The sequence below is a fragment of the Lytechinus variegatus genome, chromosome 7 (genome assembly GCF_018143015.1).
Source record: "Lytechinus variegatus isolate NC3 chromosome 7, Lvar_3.0, whole genome shotgun sequence".
Taxonomy (NCBI): domain Eukaryota; kingdom Metazoa; phylum Echinodermata; class Echinoidea; order Temnopleuroida; family Toxopneustidae; genus Lytechinus; species Lytechinus variegatus.
Genome location: NC_054746.1, coordinates 18,442,501 through 18,468,410, shown reverse-complemented (window position 1 = coordinate 18,468,410; position 25,910 = coordinate 18,442,501). Strand labels below are relative to the sequence as shown.

Here is a 25,910-nt window from a genome sequence, read left to right as displayed (position 1 = left end):
TAGTAGTAGTGGTAGTAGTAGTGGTGGTAGTAGTGGTAGTAGTGGAAGAAGTAGTAGTAGTGATGGTGGTAGTAGTGGTAGTAGTGGAAGTAGAAGTAGTAGTAGTAGTAGTTATAGCATTAGTTCTACATGAAGTGTCATTTGTATACATGTATTTTTCTTCCAGGTTTTAGTGCCATATTCCAAGGTAGTGTGTTTGGTTTAGGGGGATTACTGCCAAAAAAATACACCCAAGCTCTCATGGCTGGACAAGGATTAGGTGGAATCGTTCCAGCATTAGTCTCTATCATCTGTCTTGCAAGTAAGACATTTGCTATTAATATTAATGTTTCTTTTTTTCCCTTTGATAGTAAATATAGCTACATTCCTCAAAGAACACTTTAAATCACCATTATTCAGTCTGTTGTATATTAGTAGAGATCTCATATATCACCAAAGCTGTTGAAATTGAAATATTTGATATTGCATATGATATTGATAAAGTACAAAATGAATTAATGAGTTTATTACATCACCAACTTCCTCATTTGTGATATAGGCAAGGATATGCATGTAACTTTTTTTTTAAGATGTCATTTTTTAAAGATGTCATTTTTTTTATTTACAACTGATTTTGATGAAAATTTCAGTGTACTATTTACTTGACTTTCTCTATTCATTCTTATCAACCTATTGTTGGGGGTAGACTTGACCTTTATTTAAATGCAGAGAGCACCCATGTTATTGTAGTGTTTGTACTTTGAATAACCGCAAAATAATGGAAGAACAAGATGAATCAAGTGCATTGAATGTTATTTTTACATACCGGTATATTGTCACTTCAACATGCACCTTAAAGAGAAATGCCAGTAGTTGCAGTAAACACTGATTTCATGAGAAAGTCTGTAAAACCAGGCTTAATTGTCAGTATATCATCGAAGATCTAGATCTGGTACAGTTACATAAACTGAACTTTGTGAAATCTTGATATCTACGCAGAAAAATATTCACACTGAAGATCACCAACACAGATAGGCACACGTGGGACAGTGTATTATTATTGCTGGAATAAAGACCCGACGGAAGTGACCGAATCCACGCTTATTTTGCTTATTTCTCCGCAATTACACAATTTCTTCCAGAATCCTTTGGCACATATTTTTTATTCATACAAACAGACACTTTGGTGGTCATTATATTAGATATAGATTCTTTAAAAAGTCATTTTGAGATCATTACCAAAACTGGAATTTATCTTTAAAAACCCTCATTTTCATATATTGAAATTGCAAACATGGATGCAGAAGGAAGAGATGCATTGATTGATTGTTTACATTTCAATAACTTCCTCTGTTCAACTGACCCCCCTGCTTTCTATTTTTTTTATCTTTCTCCCCTTCTCTCTTTATCTGTGTGTGTATGTCTTTTGTAAATCAATTTCTTTTTGTCAACTTCCTCTTACCTGTTTTTGTAATCCATTCTCTTTCTCTCTCTCTCTCTTATTGTGTCACTTTCCCCCTATACATTTATATCAACTTTCTCTAGGATAGTAGTAATCAAATCAATAACATTCTGTGTTAGCTGCCAAATCCTCTTGAAATCAAATACTTCAGACACAAGTACTTTAAAGGATAAACCAACAGAATACTTTGAAGTGGAATATTCAAAATTCTGACAAACACTACCTTCCAACAATAGTTTGGTTATGACTGAAAATAAGGATCATCATATTATTCCTGTGCCCATAATACAAAGGCTAGTGATTAATCGTATGCTTGACTTCCATGATTAATTGTACATTGTAGGCATTGCAGTCAATTGTAAAAAAAAAATGTTCTACGATTGCTAAGCTTTTAATGCTGTATAGGCCCCTGGTTTTAATAAACTGAAAAGGAGTAGTTTAATGCCACTTTCTGGCTTTTATGCTAATTTCTCCTCTATATTTTAAACCTGATAAGACGGGGGGGGGGACTGATTCACCCCCCCCCTTGACGAATTTCAGTGATAAGTCCGCTGTGCAAATTTTTTTGACAGTGTGCTTGCTGACCTTTTACTTCCCAGTCTGGCGCAAGGTTTGAGACCAAAATTGAGACACCTGGGTACGCAGTTCCGAAATTACGCAACATTTTGTTAGTGCATGCAGACCCCAAATTGGCCAAAACCATTAATTTGGGTACAAATCAAATGCAAATAGTGTTTTTAGCCAAAATTCATAAATGTGTTATTATTTGCCTTTTTCCTTATAAAAATCACTTTATTTCATCTTGTTTATGGTCAAAATAAAGTCCCTGACAATTTCCATTGAAAAAAAAACAATAAAAAAATGACAATTCGAAAAACAAAGGTATACATAAGAAAAGTTAGAAAACAATGAGATACATGTACATAACAAAATGAATGTGATGTTGAAATTTTTTTTAAAGTACATTTGAACAGATTCCTATAAAGAGTCTGTGAAACAAAATTCGGCATTTTAGGGGCATTATATAGATAATTAGAGCAAACTTCTGATTTTACACCTAAATTAGCATAATTAATTAGCAATGAGATTTTTCACAGATTTTGATCTTATAGTTTTGTAGATTATGCCATAGGTAACTCGCATGGGCGAACGCGCAATCAATGGCCGAGATCATAAGGGGGGGCTGATTCCGCCTCCCCCGTCGTCTTAGGCGTCGAAATAGCCCAGTCTATTTAGGGTTAAACTTAGTTATCTCTTAACATTTCTAATACCTGTATACTCTTTTGATAGTTAGTTCATTGACACTTGATGAATTCTTAGGAATTTTACTGAAGAAATTAATTTTATTGTTTCTTCCCCTTCCAGCTTTGAAAAACTACTCGTTAGTTGGATTTGTATATTTCCTCATCTCTGTTATCTGCATCGTCATAACATACGCTGCTTATTTGGTTCTACCAAAGAATCAGTTTGCTGAATACTACCTCAATAAACAAGGTATGTAAATATTTATTAATGAAGTACAAATAATGCACAGGTGAGCGTGTCAATTACGATGCAGCTCACTTGATGTTTATTAAGATTGTGCTTTTTTATTTGATTCCTATTATTCTATTACCAAAAGAAACAAATCTAATGATGATCATGTGTATAACAAGTTGAAATTTACTATGATTTCTCATTTTCCTTATGTTTACTAGTGTATGTTAATGTTCCTCCACTCCAGGGATACTGTATTTCTTGGCAAATTGTCAAATAATTGAAAATTTGAAAGTACCCTGCACCTAGTTTAGGATCACTATAGTAATATCTCAAGAATCGCTTAAGGTAACGAGTTCAAAATCTTTGTGAGTCACTAAAAGAAGTATTTCATGACGGTTCATTCTGTATGAAAGCGCATATTTATTGGAGATGCATGCCCATATTCTGAAGTAATATGGGCCTGTGTGTTTATGTGCCTCTTTCATATTTCATGGATACAGACTGTTGATTCAAATCACTCTATTCATAAAATATGATGTTAACTGAATATCCTGTCAATAGAAATTTGACACTTGAAGAATCCCCTACTCTTCATATTATGAGCAGAAACCACAATGTAATAAACCTGATTTCTCTTTTACACTCTGAGATATTAAAACATTTTTTTTTCATCGGAGTCACCCAGCAAAAACTCTTGAGATGAAAGGGCTTCCTGATATAAAATGCAGGTTCAAATGAACTTTTCTGAGATATTACCCTACTCAAAATGACAAATATACAGTTATTTCCAGTGCTTTTTACAGAGTATAGTGTTAGCGAATTACAACCTACCCATCATGAAAAGTCAAGATAGTGCCTTTAAGGGTAGTTCACTCTTATATAAATTTCATTTTGATGATAGCAGAAAAAATACCATATTAGTGAAGGTTTTACTAAAATCCATCTAAGAATATTGAGTTTTGGATTTTTATTGTTTTGGTTTTGTAATGTCACAAGTGAGCAGCTCCCAGTATGTCATGTGTTACAGATGAATCAACATTATTCAGGAAATTGATTGATATGCATTCATTGTATTACAAGACATATCCACTTCTACAAGTAGAATATATGATGAACCATGAATAAAATGAGAGATTATGTAATGCATGTTTCCTGACAAATGGGGCAGCAGCTTGCATATGACATCACAAACTAAAAACTATAAAAAAATTAAAATTCATAATAATATATTCAAGAATGATTTTTATGAAACCTTCCCCAATACTTTTCTCTAATTGTTTATTAAAACCAACTTCTCAGGGTGAATTTTGCCTTTAATTGTCTGAAGTGGGAAAGCTTACTTGGCTGAACTCTATAGCTACATTGATAAAGGTATTTTCAGTGTTATTTACAGAATATAATATCAGCCAATTCTAATCGATTTGTTGTGAAAACCCATCGATAATCATCATTATTCTTTTCGTATTATTTTTTTGTTCAGCTTCTCCACGAACTGGAATGATAGATGTCTCAGCGTCGTTTAGCAATAGCTTTGAAGAGAAGAAGACACCCAAGCCCCCTTTTTTGAAAATATTAAGTCAGGTAAATTATATTATTATTTCATTCAGAAAATTTGTAATTATAATTTTGTATAAATATTCAGGTTGATTTTCTCTATGTCTATTGATTATTGGGCATTTTTAATGTTTTTTATATTCAGGTACTTTGATTTCTTTAATTATGAATAGAAAGATTTAATATGAAGTTGTAATTTCTGGTTTGGTTCATATATTATTGTATTTTTTCTTTCCTTCATTTAAAAAAAAAGAATTAATGCAAAATGTTTCTTGACTGATATTTTGAGAGTAATTCACAGTATGTCCGTCATTATGCAAAGTAGGTTAAATGAAATAGCTTGCCATCAGTATTCAAATGACTTCCTTGAGAGACCAAACAAATGGAGCTGACCAGAATGTTGTTTCTCTCTGTAATGACTTTTCATTTTATTGTTATTAAAACCTTGTTAATTATTGCTTATCGTAAGTTTTGGTTAATCACCCAAAAGTACATGTCAGTATTCAAATTATTACTTGCCATAAAACAGTTATGTTGTGAAGGACATGAGATAAATTTGTTTAATTAGATAACTTCTTATGCAGGGAATGGGCTGAAAAATTCAGGAATTTTTCTTTTGTCAATAGGTGTTTGATATCCAGTAATACTAAATTTATAAGGTAATAGCTAAAATAGAGTACTGAAGTAATGACTTCACACAAAAAACTTTTTTGGGGGTATTTCATCATTTTTGGTACCATATTTTGGTAGAGCATAATGAACAATTCCCCACTACCCAAATTTGGTGGGAACGGTCCATGGGGGCCTTAGATATGACCTCATGAATACATAATTAGCCCCATTGAAGTCAATGTATTATTGGCATGATTCTAAATGTTAGATGATACTTGAGTATTTCATTCTTATCATCTTTCACAAAGCTTTCAACATGTTTTCTGACCATTCCCTTTTGGTTTTTTATCTTGAGTTATCTACCTAAGCAGTCACATGTTCATCCTGACCATATCTTTGGGATTGTCCTATATTTGCACTCTTTAATATTTTTATTTTACAGATATGGGTTGCAGGATTAGGAGTATTTCTAACATTTGCTGTGACACTTGGTAACTTCCCTGGCGTAATATCACAGATAGAATCTATGCATCAGAGCGAATGGACAGGTAAGTGTAATGGCATCAACACTTAGAGATACACAGCTCTTATTCTGCTTTCACTTTCAAATTGGCAACTTTGAAAAATTCCCCATGTATATAAGTACAAAATCACTAAGCATTACGTACAAACTTCATTATTGGGGGTAAAAAGGGGAAGTTTATTCAGACATCAAGTTGGTTTTACTAACAGAAAATAGGATATAACATATTTGACAAAAATCCATTAACAATGATAGAGGTATGGATTTAAAAGCTCTGATTTTCTGATTGCACATGTGAGCAGCTTCATGTACTCCATATGTCATGAAAAGTAGATACAGGCAGAATATGGATTAATTGTGTTGTATAATGATAAAGCTATTTAATCGTATTGTAGTTTATATTCATTTCTATGTTTGCCATGAGTAACAACTATATATTCATTCCATCAGGAATGTACTTGTACAAACACTATCATTTTCATGAAATTCGAGTAAAAGTAAGGTCATTTATTACTGTTTATTCTCATTTTATGGATCTGCCCAGGTGTGCAAAGTGATATCAGATTGTCATTCTAGACGCTTAATAACCACAGAAAATGTAGAAAGGGAAAGTACCACATGTGAAATGACAGAGTACAGTATAGCTTGATGTTAATGAGGAAATGGCTCATGATAATTGTTGCTTTGAAGTTGAAGCCTCTACATAGTATACCTTACTATGTGAAACAAGGATTATATGTGTGTGGGATTGGGTTTTATCGATGTGTATCAGTCAGATTTATTATTTACTTTTTAATGTCACCAGGCCTTGAACCTTAGACCTCTGTATCAGTTCATAACTCACTTGATTTAGACTACAAAGCTCTACATGATTAAGGCTTCAGGGAAAATGTACTATAAAATTTTCTGTGATTTCATCAATTCAATTTCTTTTCCATTCAAAGATGATACAACGTAATATAAATCAGATACAAATAAATGGATTGACATCTTAAAGAAAAACAGTATAAAATAGAGCACATCACCACTTTAAACTTACAAAAAACATTTTATCTTTATCAATATTTTTGCTGTGTAATAATTGTATTTTATTGCCTGAAATCAATTTTAAATATTGTATGTATATTCTCTTCCAGATATGTACTTCACACCGATCTTCTGCTTTCTTCTTTTCAATGCATTGGATTATTTAGGTAGATCTTTGTCATTTATTCAGCTGGTAAGTATTTTAGTGTAAATAGTTGATATGACTTTGGGACTGTTTCAATAAAACTATTTATAAGATATGCGTCAATGATGGGCTCAATTACAAGGTAATGGATCAATTACATAAATAATTACATTTTTTATTAATTGTAATTGTATTTGAAATTTTGAAAGTAATTATAATTGAAAAAATGTAATTGACTTCAATTACTCTCAATTACTTTACAATAAACTTACTTAATTTATGATTTAATTTCATGACCTTTTTCACATCGACTGCTTCAGCATCAAAGAGTGTAATAGGCAGAATCCGCGTTTTTTAACATAAACCTTCATCTTGTTAGCTTCTCTGTAACTTAGAATTATGTTAAAATAAGTGTTACTAATGTTACTACATACAGAATACAAATTGATTTCATTTATTACTTGCATAGAAAGTAATTGTAATCGTAAGTAATTGGTAATTGTAATTTGAACAAAATATAATTCAATTGAAAAGTAATTTGTAATTGAACATTTCTTCAATTATGTTATTGTAATTGAAGAAGGTAATTGAGCCCAATCCTGATTTGCATAATCTTATGCACAACTAGTGATCCTGTGTTAAATGAAATACCCCTGAAGATTCCCTGTCACACTAACAAACTTTGCATTTGAATGCTTTTGAAAAAAAAATCTAAAAAATAAGTAGGAATATCTTTAGCTGATGTGAATGCAAACTATTAAGACTGATTTAGCACAAAGGGTCACCATACACTGTATGTGTATAAGTCGTTATTTAACATTCATACAGCGTTATGGAAACACAACCTTGGCTGTAACATAAATTATACAATTACTTATGGTACATTTTGGATGGTATGTGTGTCGATGCACCAATGCTGCACATGTTTCTGCTTCTATAAGGCTCGCAAACGACTAACTGAGTTGACATTGCGCAACAATGAGTAGATATGTCCCTCGACAATGTGGATATTCAAGGGGATGTTTGCAGTGCCATTTTAATTGACTTTCATTCGAATTTACTTGATGAATGGTACAGAAACAAACATGTTTATGTCCAATTCTCCACCATCTAAGTGCTACAGTCATGGTGTGGTTTGGTTGAATATGTATTTTTTTTCAGAACCATCACTGTATAATGTTTCTTTCATGAATCATAACTAAATAACACAAAATTATTGAATATAAATTGATTTGTTTAAGTGTACATTGAGCTTAGATTGTTGTATGGTCAGTTCCCCCATGTCTGCGCGGTCTCCCAAGTCTGTGCACCAGCGTATCTGCGCGATTCTAGTAAAAGAAGATACGCAACGAGCACGAACTTTACACATGCAATGCATAGACAGGTATTCTTTTAAAAATCTGACTCAAAATGGTGGAAAAATAATGAATTCAGGGCATTTCATGTGACAGCCTCAAAATCCAGCGTTTGTCATCAAAATCCCAGAATCGTGTGTAAAGTGAATGAGTGCACAGACATGGGGTACCATTTTTTTTTTCAATCTGAAAATGACTGCCCGAGGTTTTTTCCAAGAAAATCATATATTTCTTTCAGATTTTTATGAGATATTTGGCACACTAACTCATGATGTAAGGAACATTATCAACTGAAAGATTTGTGAAATAAGAAATTCATGTTAAATCTTAACTCAAATTGTTAGGAGCGCAGACTTAGGGACTACCATCATATTAACATCTATCTTGTGATTATTGTCACATACTCATAAATCCTGTTCTTTTTTTTTAATGATCAACAGCCCAGCCAAAATCACATGGGAGTCGTGAGTTTGTTGGTCATTCTGCGATTAGGTTTTTTCCCTCTGTTTGCCCTGTGTAACGTTAGCCCTGACTCCAGGAACTCGGATGTGGTCTTTACCCATGATGCCTACCCTATTGTCTTCATGTTCTTCTTTGCCTTGTCCAATGGTTATCTAGGGTCACTCTGCATGATGTATGGCCCAAAGTAAGTTTGATACAATTAGACTGGAAAATAGACATCCTGGTTTAAATCAAAGTTGACGGATTCCACAAAATTGGATATGCAATTAATTGTTCTTGATTTATTGGAATCTATGATTATTCAATCTTGCTAATTAGATTTTTGTGTGTAATCTTTAAGCTCCAAAAATGATAAATTGCTCATTATCGGTCTGAATACTCTTTATTACAATTCTTTGGGCAATTTTGTCTGAAATGCACTACAAAATATGTTACTCTGAAACTGGCTACCAAAAAACTTTGAAAAAAAAGGTATCAGCATGAATTCTTTATTTAAAAGACTAAAAGATTTTACTTCATGGAAATTCAATCACATCCTTGATTTTACACCCCGAACTATGAAATTTTATCTTTTGACCCTTAGACTAACTGATCCAATAGCTAGAATGATCACCAACTATGTTAGTGTACCAACAAGAAAATGACAGGCTATAAATTTTGGGTAGAACAGATCTGAGTTGAAATGTCAAGGCACTGGCATAAAACTTTAATTATAATAAACGAATAAATATTTAAATTCACACACAAAGATTTTAAAAATAATTATGACAGTTTGGCTGTAATTGAAGAAGACTAGCAGTTAGAAACAGCTTTGTTTACTTTGTTTGACATACCTCAGTCACATTTCCTTACAGTGGCCATACGGCGAGTCAAAAACAGCCATTTTATTCATTTTTATTCAAACCAACTATATGTAGCTGGTACAAATTTTTTTAAAACAGCTGTTTTCTACTCGCTGTACGGCCGCCATAGGGGAAATGTTACTGAGCTACTACTCTTTAGTATTGTTCACTGTGGTGATCAACATTTCCTGCCCGATTGTCTATTGTAATTGTGTTTATGTTTTGCATTTTTGTGTTTATTTTAAGGTTTGTGAAGCCAGAGCACCAGGAGACTGCAGGCAACATGATGGCATTCTTCTTGGTCTTAGGGTTGGCTACAGGATCAGCTATATCAGTATTGGTCATTTATGTTCTTTGAAAGGTCACAATGGTCATAGACAGACTGTGTACTGGATACAGGGTGATGTGAAGGCTGCATTGTAGGAGATAGACATTGGATAGAAACAGATTGTACATGGTGGATATATAGAGAGATCATCACATGGATGATACATAGAGGATTGTTGTTAGAAGCTGGGGCAAAAAGAAGCTCTGACTTTTGTTCAAGTGGTACATCACTTCTTTTTTGTCATTTATTTTTGTATGTCCTACATGTTAAAGAAATGAAGGTTTATGCCCCCCCCTCCCATTTCTGAAATACAACTCCATAGATTTCCACATAGATACTTGTCTTCTTCATTGAGTAGAAAAGAAAAAATTGTGTGTAAAGTTGTTTCCTATCTTGAAAATTGACAGAATACTTTTAATAAGATCAGGGGCAGTATTTAAAGGTCAAGTCTACCTCAGAAAAATGTTGATTTGAATCAATAGAGAAAATTGAACAAGCTTAAAGTTGAAAGTTTCATCAAAATCGGATATGAAATAAGAAAGTTACATAATATTTCAAAGTTTTTTGAAGAGTTATATAGGCCTACGCAAGAGATTCGATGATGTCTTTCACCCACTATTTTTTTTATCATCTTAGTTATAAAATATTTAAATTTTTACAGATTTGCCAATGAGGACCAACTTGACTGAAACATGAAACGTTAAAGTAATGGTATTACCACATGTTCAAGGAGGAATAAGAATTTGTTTCATAGGACAATTAAAAAATTAAAATATTTCATATTTTATATAATAAAATACTAAAGAAATAGTGAGTGGGTGACATCATCAGTCCCTCATTTGCATACTGACCAGGAGTTGCATATAACTGTTTGTGAAATTGAGGAAACTTTAAAATGTCATAACTTTCTTATTTTACATCCAATTTTGATAAATTTTTAGTGTTATGCTTGTAGGATTTTTCTCTTTTTATTCAAATATTTTTTTTTGTAGGGGTGGACTTGTCCTTTCAGGTTCCTTTAAAAGGGAGCTAGCCTAGATTGAGTTGAGCACTGGTAGAGTTTTCAGAATACCAATTTAAAGATCTGTTAACTTTCTTTTAAATGTTGGATGTACAAGGAAAGTTCAATAGAAACTTGCAAGAGTTCATTGAATACCACCTCTGAACGAGATTTGTTAAGCTAAAATGAAAACATCTTTACTATTGTTTTGTACTTTCAAAATTGAAGATCTTTGTTCTCTATGTATGGAGCCTTTACTTAAGTATTATGTCTTGCCATTTATATCGTGAATGAATAAACACATGTAGGATGGGTTTATAGGCAGAAACACACTGTTTGAACATAGCAACTCATTTGTTATGAAAATGTGGTCTTTGTTCGTTACACAGCTCTCTTTGAATATGAACATCAGTTAATGTCACAAGGGGGATCAGATCTGAAGGATATTATTTTTTAAGGTGCTGGAGTTCAGCAAATTGTGAGTTAATAATGATAATATACATGTATACCATTTATGAGGCACCGATTTATCTAGTTTCCTATTCAATGGCGCACCATATGTTACCCCGGCTGTAGCTCCAGCTGCTAAAGGCGCCTGGTGCATTCAAGGAATTAATCCTGCCGGGTACCCATTCACCTCACCTGGGTTGAGTGCAGCACAATGTGGATAAATTTCTTGCTGAAGAAAAACACGCTGTGGCTGAGATTCAAATCCATGTCCCTCTCATTGAAAGACGAGATTTGTAACTACTAGACCCCCAGATTAGAACTGATTAAAGAAATATTTTCAAAATCTATTAAAATCATTAAGAAGTTTTATAAAGTCCATGCAGGACTGCACACAAATACAATTGATGGGTGTTTTGAATCAAAAGCCCTTTTTACAATTATATCATTCTGGTTAGTATTCAATTTCATGGTTTTTTTTTATGTTTTATTCATTCACTTGTAGAATTGAATATCATTCCATGTTAAGTTTGTTCTGCCATCATCTATAAAGTTTTATATTTACAGAAACTGTAGTTAGACATCATTAATGTTTATACTGTATGGAGTGAGAAGGATATACATGTGCTTTGTTCATAATATTGAAAATTGAAATGTTGTTGTACTTGAAATATTTGTACTGTTGAAGTTTTGTTTTGACTATTATATTGAATTTTGATTATGAAGGTGCATACATGTACGATGTTTCAGTACTTTATTTTTTCTCTTTGATTATACTTAAGTAGGTTATGAGATGTTGATACCATGTTGTTATGTATGTTCTGATCATTATTTTGGAAGACTGCTTTAGTCATTTTTTATATTAGAGAAAAGGGAATAGTCCCTACCCAACATCAAAGTGACATCTGTGTGGCCGATTTGAAATTGTGATTACATCTTCTTTGAATTCTTTTAAAGCAACTCTTCATTTGGGTTGGATTCCCTGTAAAGGAACACATTATTTTGTATTTGCTCTTCAGTACACCAATATTTTATGATTTTTCAATTCCATAGAGCATTAAGTTGTGTGATTATGCTTACACATGAATCAACTGCCTAATTCAAATAAAAATTGTAAATATTAGCAAAACAAACTTCTCAGGATAACAATGTAAAATTTAAGGCAATTTATAGAATATATGTATAGATATTCTTTCAAAAGTAGAGATGAGTATTTAATATAATATATATATAATCCTCTCCAGATTTATTTTCAGCTCAAGATGTATATTGGGCTTCACATTACATGTATCAAAATTTCTATTTGTAAAAAGTTGCAATAATTTATTTTTGTTTATAGATAATCATTTCTTGAAGCTAAAAGTTTAATTTACAAATCAAAACCCTTGGAGCTATAAAGGACAATAATACAAGTTTTAAGAGTCTTCACTGCTTGTCAGCCGAGTATGTTACTCAAGAAAAACTCAAATAAGCGGTTAAAAAAAACTGCTTTTCATCGGCCTGAATTCTGTAACATACCATGTCAAAAGGGATGATTGCAAAGGGTCTTATGCAAAAGATATCAGTCTTGAATTTGCTATTTTTCACAAAATTGAAGAGGATAACTCTTCCAATATCTAGTGCTTACATGGATGGAGACTCGAAACTCTTGACCATGTTCTATTTTTATACCGTGTTTAGGTCTTATTAGGCCCATATTGCTATATCTGGAAAAGCAGTTGCATACAATCTGAATACAGGTAGAGATGGAAAGCTGCACCAAATGAGCAGCAAATACAACATGGCAAAAATAAAGCTGGAAGTCTTCCTCATTTAAAGAGAAATGCCAGTAGTTGCAGTAAACACTGATTTCGTAAGAAAGTCTGTAAAACCAGGCTTAATTGTCAGTATATCATCGAGGATCTAGATCTGGTACAGTATACATAAAGTGAACTTTGTGAAATCTTGAAATCTACGCTGAAAAATGTTCACACTGAAGATAACCAACACAGATAGGCACACGTGGGACAGTGTATTATTATTGCTGGAATAAAGACCCGACGGAAGTGACCGAATCCGCGCTTATTTTGTTGATTTCTCAGCAATTACACAATTTCTTCCAGAATCCTTTGGCACATATTTTTTATTCATACAAACAGACACTTGGGTGGTCATTATATTAGATTCTGTGAAAAGTCATTTTGAGATCGTTACCAAAACTGGAATTTATCTTTAAGCACAAAATGTCTTCAGTTTCATATTTTCCTCTGCAAATCGTAAAAAAAACCCACTTACCTTTGTATTTTATGATGATCCAAAAGTTCATCAATCTTGCTCAGTGTCACCAATCGTTTGTGATTAGTTGGTCAGAATTTGGAAAATTTGAAATTTCCTTTGCAAATGTGTTGGCATCCAATTTGATTGGACAGTGCTTCTCAAATGATAAGCATGATTTTTGTGTAGAAACTTTGATGCATTGAATATGAATGTTGAATTTTGCCGATTGTTTGCATCTTCTATGGTTTTCATGAATGTACACCTGTGATGATTAACCAATGCAGAAATTTCATGATTTATACAACAAATTGCACATTAGCAAGACAATATAATCTGATATCGATGTATACATTTCTATCTTTTGTCTATGTACCGCCTGTATTATGGTATTGCGCTCGGTGTCTGTCCTTCCAGTGGCGTATCTAGGACAAACAGTACCCCAAAATTATTGATATTTAGACCTGAAATCGGGACATTTTAGGGAGAAGTAATCCACGATGCAGATCTATAACAAAGCAATTATTGCAGGCACTAGCAATGAGCTGAATTTTTTTTATATACGAACTTGAAAGGGGAGAGTTTTAAGTATTCCTGTGAATTCATGAACTTTCTATATGTACCAATATCTCATCGGCGTAATGCGTGCACGAAGCGCGATCTGATTTTGTTGGCATATCCTGTCCTGTATAGAGAAATTTTTTTGTAAAAATTCATGAAGAGGGTTTATCAAATCAGGGCATGATTAGAAGTCTCTGTTAACTAAACAAGAAAAAGCATGTATTTCAGAACTGTTTGTAAGAATTAATGAAGAGTAACCTATCAAAATGCTTACCCACAGCTAGAGATGAAAAATTTATGTTATGGGTTGGAAAAAGAAATATTTTAAGGACGGTTTATTGGAATTCTTGGAAAGAATAAGTATATTACTTATCAATAATTGGCACTTATCTTCCTTGGGTAAACATATGCAAGATTCATTTTCTACATGGGTTCGAAGCTGCGTTACCATGGTAAAAGCATAGGACGGGGGTATTAATCACCTTCAATGGTTCTTCCTTTTCTGCGACATTTAAGTTTCTGTATACAAAAATGAGTGTCGCTAAGGCGAGCACATGATAACGCCTGCCTGAAACACAAGAATAGTTGACCAATTGGGTTCATTTTTTTTCTTGCTTGACCAATAATTTTATTTTCCATGTTACAGGCGGGCGTATTATGTGCTTGCCTTAGCTACACTATATATATACATATATTCTCATAAAACACAAATGAAACGATTGTTAATGTATAAATAATTTTTATTTACAAAAAGAAAAGATAGTGCTTTCTTTATTAATGCCTTATTTTCTCTAATGTGTTTATACAAATATGTTTACAAGAATTTTATGCAATATATTGAATAAAGAATTCAGATTAAAATCTATTTCAACAAGAATGTGGTAATGTCATATTTGTTAAAGACTCCTACATAACATAATAAATATTACTAATTTTCAGACTTGAAAATGACCATGAATTTTATGTAAACTAAACATAAACAACAGTATCTAATTACAGGTACACATAAACCCTATATAGCCAGGGGGAGGATGTGGTTTATTTCACACCCAATGCAATTTCTCTTTCTACCAAAAGTCATTAATATATCATTATCAAATAAAACTGTAGAAAATTTTACCTTTCCAAACTCTTAGATTACAATGATTTCTACCAATCTGCAAAATATTTTCCTGATCACACAATCTATAGCAAAGGTCTGATAATCCCCCCCCCCTCAGACTAACAAGAAAAATACCCTTGGACTGTTGGGGTTTAAAAAATAAATGGGGAGGGAAAATATCTTAACATTTACCAATGAAGAGTCTGGCCAAACCCATCTTGTGCACTGCACTAAAAATAACCATGGCTAGGTGGCACAGAACACTACTACTACTGAAATACATTATCATTGGCTAAGGGTGGGATTCAATATTACATTCCACAAGACTTATGTGATTGCAGTAAGGAAATGGCCTATTTTTCTCAGAATGCAAAACCTTATTGCTGGAGAGCTGACTCAACAAATATCCTGTGAGCTTTACATGACAAATATGGGTATCTAAGGACTTCCAGCAGCTGAAAATCAAAGTATGATCCAAATCATATTTCATGATGCAATTTGTCAATGATTTTCCCTGAAAACTGATATCCTTGCATCTGATTTGCTGAGACCAATTTGTCAGTTAAAAGGTCTGACAAGATGCTTTATGAAACACACCCTGCACTCCGTAACGCAAGGATGCCAATAGCTAAACAAAATTGGCCAATCAAGATCATTGTTGCATCTGCATCTTGTTCAAACACGGACCAGGACCAATCACAATAGTTCTTTCATATTTGGTATTCAGTGCAAACTTTTGTGCAATACAAGTCCAAGGCTTTGGTTGTTTTCTTATTATTTAATCTTTAGGCAGATAACTATCAGTTGAGTTATCATTCCTTTTTTCATCATTTCAGAGTCTCTGCTGTATAAGATGAATTTTATAGACAATTCTCATTTCTTCTTGTTCTTGTTGCTACCTGATAGAACATCCAAAAACTTTCCCCTAGTCATCTCACGAGCTGCAAAGAGAAGAAAAAAAAATAGCAATGTAAGACAACTATGGTTGTCAAATAAAATGAGTACAGTGAATGATGATATTGGAAACTGGTATATGTGATAATCAAAGCTTAAAAAGAAACCAAAATCAAATGAGAGAATAAATCTGAGAAGAGTAAAATGAGAGGATCAACATAAAAAAAAGTGTAATCAAAATCATTTATAAAACAAAGACTAATGGAAATTCAAAGTATTTTGGTTTCTATTCTCCAACTACCACATATGCTTCAAATGGACAACTTTACATTCATTTTACATATTAATTCTCAAATTTTACCCACTATCTTTCAAATAGAATCTAGCATTTTGGGGACCATTTCATGAAGGTTGTAAACACTGGTTGTAAACACTGACAAGTTGATTTTCTCTGACAGTTACAACGGTAACAGTCAGATGCCACTGCCTCTCAGCCTATCAAAAGCAATGATTTCACTGAAATTGTCAGCACTGACAATTTAGTCAGTGCTAACAACTCATGAAATGCCCCCTTGAGCACAACTGGAATGTGTAAATAAAGGGGAAAATGATATGATAGAAGAGTCATATTTCTATCATTTAAGTTTTATATCACTTATTGGACAGCTTTATAAAGCATCCCAGCTTTTATTTTACCGCTTCTCTCAAAACAACCCACACAGTATCAAGATGGGATCTCCCTATTTCAGCAGGATTGGATGAAAACATGTCCAAACTCACCTTCCTCTAAGCCAAGTTGGTAAGCTAGATTCTGCAGCCCTTTTACTTTCTCCATTAGATTGGCTGTGGTTAAACTACCCAATTCTGTCAAGAAATTTAATAAAATTATATAAATACAAAAAAAAAAAGAAAAACCATGTTCCTGCTTTAACTTAGAAGCAAGTGGTATCTCCACAAGCTTTTTCATATCCAAAATCAATGGGGTACATGAACAGTGCCAATAATACCATTTTTTTGGGGGGGGGAAGGTTCAGCAAATTTGGGATTGGTTAATAATATTTTGTCAAGCGATTCCCCATGACAGTTCTGTACCTTAACCATAAGACACAATAAATCTTACGATTGTTATCAACCATATCTTTGGTGTAAACGATCTGTGATAAATTTACAATTAATATGAATTGTAAGATTGGCTTATATCATAATTTCAATTGTAACTTCAATGTCACATGGTAAACCTATAACTGATATCAATTATTATTAATGAATGCTTCATGCACTTCATGCACTAAAATCAAGCATAATCAAAGATAGATATCTGCATTAACTATGTTTTTTCAAAATACATTTTCTAAACCATCTCTGAAATTTGGCTAAATGATATTTATATGCTACACTATGGCTATAATAAAGCAATAAAACCTTACCATTGAGCATATCGATGTCATTCTTCTCTAAATCAGCTTCCCATGGCGGTGAATTTGCATTGTTGAAAGGCTAAGAAATAAATATTCATAAATTCATATTATTCATATAATGCCAATTGATTGGAGATATGGAAATGTATAATTTACTAAAGGATGGAAATGTAAAAGAAATGGAATAGTAAAACAGAGAATGATGGGCAAAACTTGACAAAACTTCATCAGAATGGTAAACTATTCACAATACATCCCCAAATATTCTCATCCCAAATCTAATTCCTCCCCATTCATGCACTTAGCAAAATAGGGGGGGGGGGAATAGGCAAACATAACAGTAAAATAATGTTCTGTATACATTGCACTTACACTCTTGATATCGGCAAAATTGGATACTCCAGGAACTGAGGGAAAAAAAGAAAAGAAAATTTAAGAATTAAAGAGAAATTCCAGTAGTTGCAGTTAACACTGATTTCATGAGAAAGTCTGTAAAACAAGGCTTAATTGCCAGTATATCATCGAGGATCTAGATCTGGTACAGTTACATTAACTGGACTTTGTGAAATCTTGAAATCTACGCTGAAAAATGTTCACACCGAAAATCCCCAACACAGACAAGCGCACGTGGGACAATGTATAATTATTGCTTAGGGCGTCGGGCCCGACGCCCTACCCGAATCCTGTGCTTATTTGCTGATTTCTCAGCAATTACACAATTTCTTCCAGAATCCTTTGGCACATGCGTTTTATTTATACAAACATACACTTTAGTGGTCATTTCATTGGATTCTGTACGAACTCATTTTGATATCGTTACCAAAACTAGCATTTACCTAGAGAATTAAGTACTGTATATACTGATTACTTTTTTTCCATGAAATAGTGTACCATAATATAAATAACAAGTATTTTTTGAGACCATTCTGAAATGATGTACTACACCCAAAAGTCAAGGGCATTATTTGGAGTATTAAACCAAACATATCAAATGCGTAAGGCCATCGCACCCCTTACAATTGGTCTGCGACCAGATTTTAGAATAAAACGTAGTAGAATTTGATGCTAATATTGAGACATGGAATATCTTACTGTGCAATGTTCTAAATCATTGTATGAATATCTATGTTTAAACCTGCGACTATCATTCTTATTAGAATAAATGTAATTTTGATATCTAGTCATAATGATGTCATAGCAATCATAAGATTGGCTACGATTTGAAACTTATTTGGCCTTTACTTCAAAATAAAGGCTGGTAATCATCCAGAATTGTTATATTCATGTGAATATTCTTTCAGCTAATTTGATCTTCAAATAAAAATATGCTTTTCATTCCGTTTTAAGAAAATGAGCAAAATGCGATTTGTTCCAAAATCCGATCTTGGCCCAGTTGCAAGGTGTGCGGTAGCCTTTATCTCTTTACACCATCTTTTTTGGTTTAATCTCTGTAATGATTTGACCATATTCCAATAAGTTGTACAAGCATTAGGTAAGGGGATCTATAACAACAGTTATTTTTTTGTGTTTGAACACAATTGGATTTTAAAATGTTGATAAACCATCCCCTATAATATCACTTACTTTGCTCAGGCCATAGCTCAGGGGATGCACGGTCCAGCCTTTCAAAACTCAGGAGAGTTGCTTCCAGATCTGTTGAAAGAAAGAAACATACTGTGTGAATGTGTGAGGTCCAGTTTGTCTATCCGACCCTTTAAAATATCAACATATAGGCAATTAAAGTGTTGTTGGGAGAGTGGCCAATTGCTCAAAGATTATCATTATCAACCACAAACTAAATCATATTGTATTTCTGTTTTCCATTGGAGGCCTATGCTGTAGTATGAATACGGTAAACTGATTTATTTGAACCAAAGTTTGTAAAACGTTGTTGACGCTCAATTACATTTCATGAACGTATGTGCCAGATGGCCAGGGTCTACTCACGATTCTTTCATTTGGCAAAATAGCCGACTGTACGACGAGTTCAGAGAGGGGATGATGCCTTCTGGTTGGCTATTGGGTATGTATTTATTCATTTTTAATTTATTAATTCATTCATTCTTGTTTCAAAAATATTTTCATTATTTCATTTACTTATTACTGGGTATTTATTTGTATAATCTTAAGTCATTGAAAGAGTGAACTATATTGATAGTGTTTTTTAGTGTTCGAGCCGAAAAAAAAAAATGAAAATGTGACACAGTCAAGACACTTTAGAAAAGAAATGAAAGGACAAAAAGACTAAGTTAAAGGGGCATTTATTATTTTATTTAATTTACGGCGCTATATATCAAATTCCCCTCCATGTATGATGTGCATGCCTCCCCCTTTTGTCCTCCTCTGTCTCTATCCCGCTTTATGCGTTGCTTACATTATCATGATTTTCTCCTCATCTCTAAATACTATTAGACATTAGGGACGACGGAATGTATTTTCGGTTGGGGGGGTTAGTGTCCCCTACCCCCGTTCCGCCGCCCCTGCTAGACATTGTATTCTATAGATTAATGGAGCCTCAATATAACTTTTTTTTTATAGGTGATAGTGGCTACCCCCTCCAACCTTGGCTTTTGACGCCTATTTTGAGACCACGCACTCCAGAAGAAGAAGGATTTAACACGTCTTTGCAAGATGCGTTTGCGTTGAACGAGCTTTTGGATTGTTGAAGTCAAGATTTCGTTGCCTTGATAACACTGGAGGAATCCTATGCTACCCTGTTGAAAGGTAAATGATATGCCAAACGGGTAGCGTTTCATCAATACTTTTGTCCTACAGGCTGTCAGATGGATCTGATAATTAGATAATTTTCCTTGGTTTCGATTGTATCAGAAGCACTATTTCTATTGCAACTGTTGGATAAAATGGGACTTGTTCGTTAAAACGTCCGACAAGTCCTTTCTTGAAATGCTTACTTTGCATTTTCTAAATTCATGCTTTTTTTCCTTTTTCATTTCGGCTTCTTATGTATTTATTTCTTTCCTCTCTCTCACTCTTTCTTTCTTTCTTCCTTCATTTCTTCCATTCTTTTTTTTTCTTATTTCTTTTTATTTCACCACTTTGCTTACTTTCATTCTCTCTTCACTTTCTTTCCACTTTGATTCTTTTTAATGATTTGATTTTTGTATCATTTTCTTCCCTTTTTTCAACGTTCTTTCTTTCTTTTCTTCAGTTTTCTTTCTTTTAAATGTCATCTTTCTTTTCCCTTTTCTTTCTCTTTTTCTTTATTTCTTTCTTCTTCTCTTCTCTTCCTTTCTTACTTTCTTTCACTTTTTCTCTCTTTCTTTCCCTTTTCTTTCTCTTTCTTTCTTTATTTCTTCTTCTCTTTCTTTCTTTCTTTCTTTCATTCACTTTTTCTCTCTTTCTTTCTCTTTTTCTTTCTTTCTTTCTTTCGTTATCTTTTTCTCTCTTTCTTTTGTTATGTTTTTCTTTCTTTCTTTTCCTTTTTTTCTTTCTTTATTTCTTTCTTTCTTGCAATTTTGCTTTATTATTGTGCCCCAGATCCCGGAAGAAAGACTGAGTTTGTGAAATTTTGATACGAGAAATTCCTCTTGCTTGTTTGATAAAAACTCGTTTTTTGTGGGGGGGTAGGCTTACTTGTGGAATATGAATGTTGGAAGTTCAGAGCTAATATTTTCTTCCATGTTGGAAAAACAAAATATTTTGACAACTCAAAGTTCTTGAAAATACCTCAGTATTTTAAATAAAATGTTTCTTCTTATTCTCTTTCACAGAACTTGTAAAATCATCATGAACTGTTGTGTCCTGCACAATATTTGTCTGCAAAGACGCATCCTCCTCCCGGATGACGTAGTTCAGCTTGCGAATGACCCTAATCAACCAGAGGTAGGCCAGGACGTAGCAGTGAACAATCGTGATCGAGGAGGAATTGATGTCAGGAACGAGAACATTCGAACTTGGTTCACACAGTGAATGATTTGATTATCGTGACCGATTTTGTCTTTTTCCGTCTTTACCAGTTATTTGGTTATCGTTTCCATATGAACATTAATTCATACAGTTCATGCAATAGCAAAAAAGGAAATTTATGAGAGACAATATTCCAATTACTCAATATTTGACGGGCATACAAATACACTATACGAAATAGTATGTTTTTGTATTCAGACAATATTTTATTGTGCTATAAATTTGGTATAGCGATTATTAAACATTGAAGTACGATGCATCCTCATAAGCAGCAGTGAGTATATACGGCGACATTCCTCTCGAAATTCATCTCAGGTCAACAAAAGATGACTGTGATTCCCATTGTGATCTGGAAGGAGAAAATGAAAAAGAAGAGTATTAAGTGCAATTAAGGTAATTGTATATCAAGAATAGTAAAAAAAAAAAGAGATAATAATAATTCAAGACTATCTTTCTGGTAATATAATTTTTAGCTGTATGTACCTTATGTATACTTTCACAAGAAATGATTGAGTGCAACTACGGGTAACATTAAGGCTCAATTTAGTTTGATTATTCATTAATTTTGATGATAAAAATAAGTGTAAACTGTTTTGAGTTTTAATTATTTTATTTTACAAATGTTTGGACGTTTAGTTCATACTGTTTGAAATTCCTATAAAATGAATTAGGAATGGATTTCAAGCCAACCTGATTATCTCGTCTTCGCGATCGAATCTCCGCTGTTCGAGCCGCAGACGTTCCTTCTCAACCTCAAGTCTCTCCTTCTCAATGGTTATCCGCTCTTCCTCTAACTTTAACCACCGGTCCCAGACGTCAGCAAATTCATCACTGCTTCGCCTTCTCTTGCGCCGAGACTGTGGTGTCAAGTTGAGTTACATCTATTAAAAGTTGGAAAAAATACCTTTGTGTCAGATACTTGGATAGTTATTGAAAATATTACGAATATAACTATTTAACTTTATTATTTGGTCTTTGAGAGAATAATCAATAAAATAATCAATTCAATGTATCTAATACAGTGTATCCGGGTGTAATGTTCCTGTGTTCTTAAAAAATACTACCATTACAATGAATTTAACATAATTCAATTTGTTCTGCTCTGGAGGTCAAAACTTACTTTATACATCAAAAGAAGAAAGAAATGTATTTTCTACATGTTTTCACTTTAATACTGCTGATGAATTCGACCTATTATGGTTGATTTTTCATCCTTATCATTTGAATTTAAGTTCAATAATACAATATAGGGCTTATACAGTATAATAATCATTAAAACCAATATTGTCTTTACATAAAATGGGATGTCAATAATCATAATGTAGACCATAAAAGGAGAACATATAAATTCATCTTACATGATCAATTATTTGCGCTTACCGTCAGAAACATCTACGGCGATCTTTTGGCATCCATTTGCCATTGATGCCAAGGTGAGAAGTGCATCCTTCTCTGATTCAATCTCGACAGCCGGTGTAATAGTTGTCGTTGAGTTGGTTGAGTTGACGGGAGTCTCAAGGGCGTCGCTCGCACATCCAGAGATTCCCTCCTCTCCAATAAAATCCCTGAGGACCTCCTCCCACTCAGTTAGAGGGAGAGCAGGTCCACCTCCTGTAGCTCTTGCTGACCGCTTGATTTCCGCTGCCTTCTTCTTAACTTTACTCTTTTCAACGGCGAACTTTTTTCTGACTTGGTCCGCTAACCTCCGCCTCCCTTCCACTTTGCTCACTTTCCCACTTATGCAATCCCAAGCCCTACTTTTCATTGCGTTGGTGATGGTTGATGAAATGGCCCCAACTATGATCTCCTTCCTGGCCACCACCTCTGAAATCAAAACCATGGCTTCTTCGATGCTGAAGTTTTTATTTCTGTGCTTGTCCATGATTGATAGAAGATATCGATGTCGTGTGATATGATGAATTTACTTTTGAGCACATGTAAATAAGAATGATCTTGGTAGTATTATATTAATGTATATATCTCGCGCAATTATATAATTACGCTAAGTAATTAATATACGCACAGTGCGCATATATTCTCTTGATATAAGAAGCGCTTTTATTGGTTAAACTGCCAATATAAAGCGCATTTTTATTGGTAATATCCTAAAAATGGGCGTTTTGGAGTTAAGGAGGCAGTCCTTACAGAGATAAGAACGCGTTAAGAAGATTTTCAGAATACCGATTTGCAATGATTTTAGCGTCTTCTTATCTCATTGAGATAAGAACAAAGATAAGAACTTTTTCAGAATACCACCCCTGGACTCAGGAAGGATAAGAAATGAAGCAACTAGTAAATTATGCCAGTTGATCCTTGTCTTCATGGATCTAATCAGAGATAATTACCAACTGAGAGGGTAAGCAAATCCAAATATCAAAGTTCCTCTGTTTGACACCTGGCATACAGGACAAGCTCATGAGGGAGAACTTGAAGAGTGCTTCTCCAAAAGAATCTGCAACATAATATGAAATCAATAATCGCTTTGTGTCTCATTGCCATCTTAGGGCCAAAGCACCTTAAAAACATGTATGAAAAGGGAAGAGCAATACTTCCGAAAGAGAAGTGTCTTAATCAGTGTAACAAGAAAAACCTTGTTGCAGTATGGCGACCAAGGTGATTAGATTGTTCAAGTTTAGCATGTACAATAGATGTTTTACATTTTTTCAACTAAGTTTGGATAGATCTACTTTTCATTTTAAGTAAAGTGATCTTTTATCTTCAGAACTGTACCATTCAATGATGTGAAGTGATTTATGTTAGCTTGCTTAAGATACTTATCGTCTTTTCCGATATTTCATATCTATGGCCCAATTATCTATGTCGCAAGCCCCCTCAAGGCAAGCATGAAAGTTTGCAGCAGCATACAATGAATAAAAACGTTCTTCTTAAAAATAAAGTCCTGCAAGTGGGCATAGTAACAGATTTTGCAGAACTAAATTGAAAAGTTCAAACTGAATCTCATGCTTGCCTTAAATTAATTCTCAAGAGGGCTCCCAACATCATTAATTGCACAATTAAGTGTGTGCGCAACAAATCAACGACTATCAACAATAAATAAATAGGTAGAACTGAGACTGCCAGACTATAGAATTTCACATCTAATGAAGACAATCCATGTAAGTGTAACGCATTAATGTACTCTGTGGTCGTAAATCTGAATTTTCCATTCATGTATATTTCATATGATTACGCCTCAAAACAAGCACAACTACAGCAATATAACCAGACCTTCACATTGCTATTCAGATAATGCTGACAATCGCTTTATCTATTGCTAGCTGTGGGCGATCATTCAGCAAGTTGAATCTCATCCTCTCATACTTAAGAGCCTCCATGGGCTCAGAAAGACTATGTCACTATGTTAGGTGTTGAGAGAGAAGAAACTGAAAGAGTCAATTTTGATCTCATCATCTATCAATTTGCAGCAGCTAAAGTGAGGAAGATTCATTTGTAAACTACTTCATCACTGCCATTTGCCATAATCATTCTGGCAATCTTCACTCCTGAATATTGTAATGATGGATGTTCTGGGGGTAGGCCTATTGATATATGTTTACATAGTAATTACTATTTCCACATATCATGCGGAAACCAACTCACATATTTCATGAGCTTTGACCTGCGGACTCCAAATTCGAACTTAGCCTGTATCTTGGTGTCATCTTAAAACATATTTTTGAAAATAGGAGTGGGCTATACATGGGTGAAAAATACTTTTTTTTGTCATTTTAATATGGCAAGTTTTTATTTATTCCTTGTAATGTATCTCAATATGAAATGACAATATTTTTTTGTCTCGGGTCCGAGAAAAAAGTGTGCCGGGCCAAAATCCAAAAAGGCCGCCAAAACCCCCCAAAATCACAGTTTTGTCCATAACTTCTTTATTTGGTGGTCTTTTTCTCTGGCTTTGGTGTCTATTCATATGTTTTGGGGGCAGGCAATTTGTTTTACCTGAACTGAGTACTTAAAACCCATTATTTGTCTAGTTAAATTGTGATTTTACCCAAATTTACACAATAATTTTTAGACCCATTTTTCAGCCAAAAATTAGGTTTCATCGTCTTGTGGTTCTTGGATATTGGACGATACGAGTTCCACAATAGCAAGTAGTTTCATATACGAATAGCTATATTGCTCTTATTCCTCTACTTTGGGTTTTACGGATATTTGCAAAAAATATATATAAAAAATGTTATTCATCCATAGGGGCTATACAGTATACATTGTATTGTACATACATACTGCACTGCATGTCCATGCATGGACCACCATGACAAGGTCTGTATATAAACTATAGTGTCATAGAAATGAGCTATTGAGAAATTGAAGATACTTCGATTTGTTTCAGAAATTTCCTTCTTTTTTAAATTACCTTATTTTATTTCCTTTATTCTTTCTTTCCTTAAACTTTTCTTTGCCATATCTTCTCCCTTCCTCTACTTTTTGTTCTTTCTTTCCTTCCATTAATGTCTTTCTTTGTTCATTCTCTCATCCCTTCACTCTTTCCTCCATCTATTTCATCCTTTTTTTTATTCTTTTTT

General features: G+C 33.6%; 3 protein-coding genes across 4 annotated transcripts in view; 1 reads left to right on the top strand and 2 right to left on the bottom strand.

Moving 5' to 3' along the window:
- The window catches only part of LOC121418640 (equilibrative nucleoside transporter 1-like), a 26,223-nt gene extending 16,318 nt beyond the window's left edge, over positions 1-9,905 (top strand). The window contains exons 7-13 of the mRNA XM_041612615.1: positions 167-301; positions 2,807-2,935; positions 4,401-4,501; positions 5,529-5,634; positions 6,746-6,828; positions 8,576-8,781; positions 9,686-9,905. Of these exons, the coding sequence (XP_041468549.1) occupies positions 167-301; positions 2,807-2,935; positions 4,401-4,501; positions 5,529-5,634; positions 6,746-6,828; positions 8,576-8,781; positions 9,686-9,797 (872 nt within the window). The 3' untranslated portion in view covers positions 9,798-9,905. The remainder of the gene's footprint in view (positions 1-166; positions 302-2,806; positions 2,936-4,400; positions 4,502-5,528; positions 5,635-6,745; positions 6,829-8,575; positions 8,782-9,685) is intronic.
- The window catches only part of LOC121418643 (protein lin-52 homolog), a 22,489-nt gene continuing 942 nt past the window's right edge, over positions 4,364-25,910 (bottom strand). Inside the window, exons 2-7 of one of the 2 annotated variants that reach the window (XR_005970493.1) lie at positions 19,027-19,095; positions 17,815-17,849; positions 17,452-17,521; positions 16,805-16,888; positions 15,412-16,071; positions 4,364-4,375 (exon numbers count right to left, since the gene is read on the bottom strand). Coding sequence is in view for 1 of the 2 variants with exons in the window: in XM_041612618.1 (XP_041468552.1) it covers positions 16,004-16,071; positions 16,805-16,888; positions 17,452-17,521; positions 17,815-17,849; positions 19,027-19,095 (326 nt within the window). In the remaining variant the exon portion in view is untranslated. Of the gene's footprint in view, positions 4,376-14,976; positions 16,072-16,804; positions 16,889-17,451; positions 17,522-17,814; positions 17,850-19,026; positions 19,096-25,910 lie in introns of those variants that run through there. The other variant, XM_041612618.1, reaches the window with a different exon arrangement.
- LOC121418642 (myb/SANT-like DNA-binding domain-containing protein 4) lies at positions 22,063-25,047 on the bottom strand. The gene has a single exon (XM_041612617.1). It carries the CDS (start codon positions 23,249-23,251, stop codon positions 22,736-22,738), a length of 516 nt encoding a protein of 171 aa, XP_041468551.1. The 5' UTR covers positions 23,252-25,047; the 3' UTR covers positions 22,063-22,735.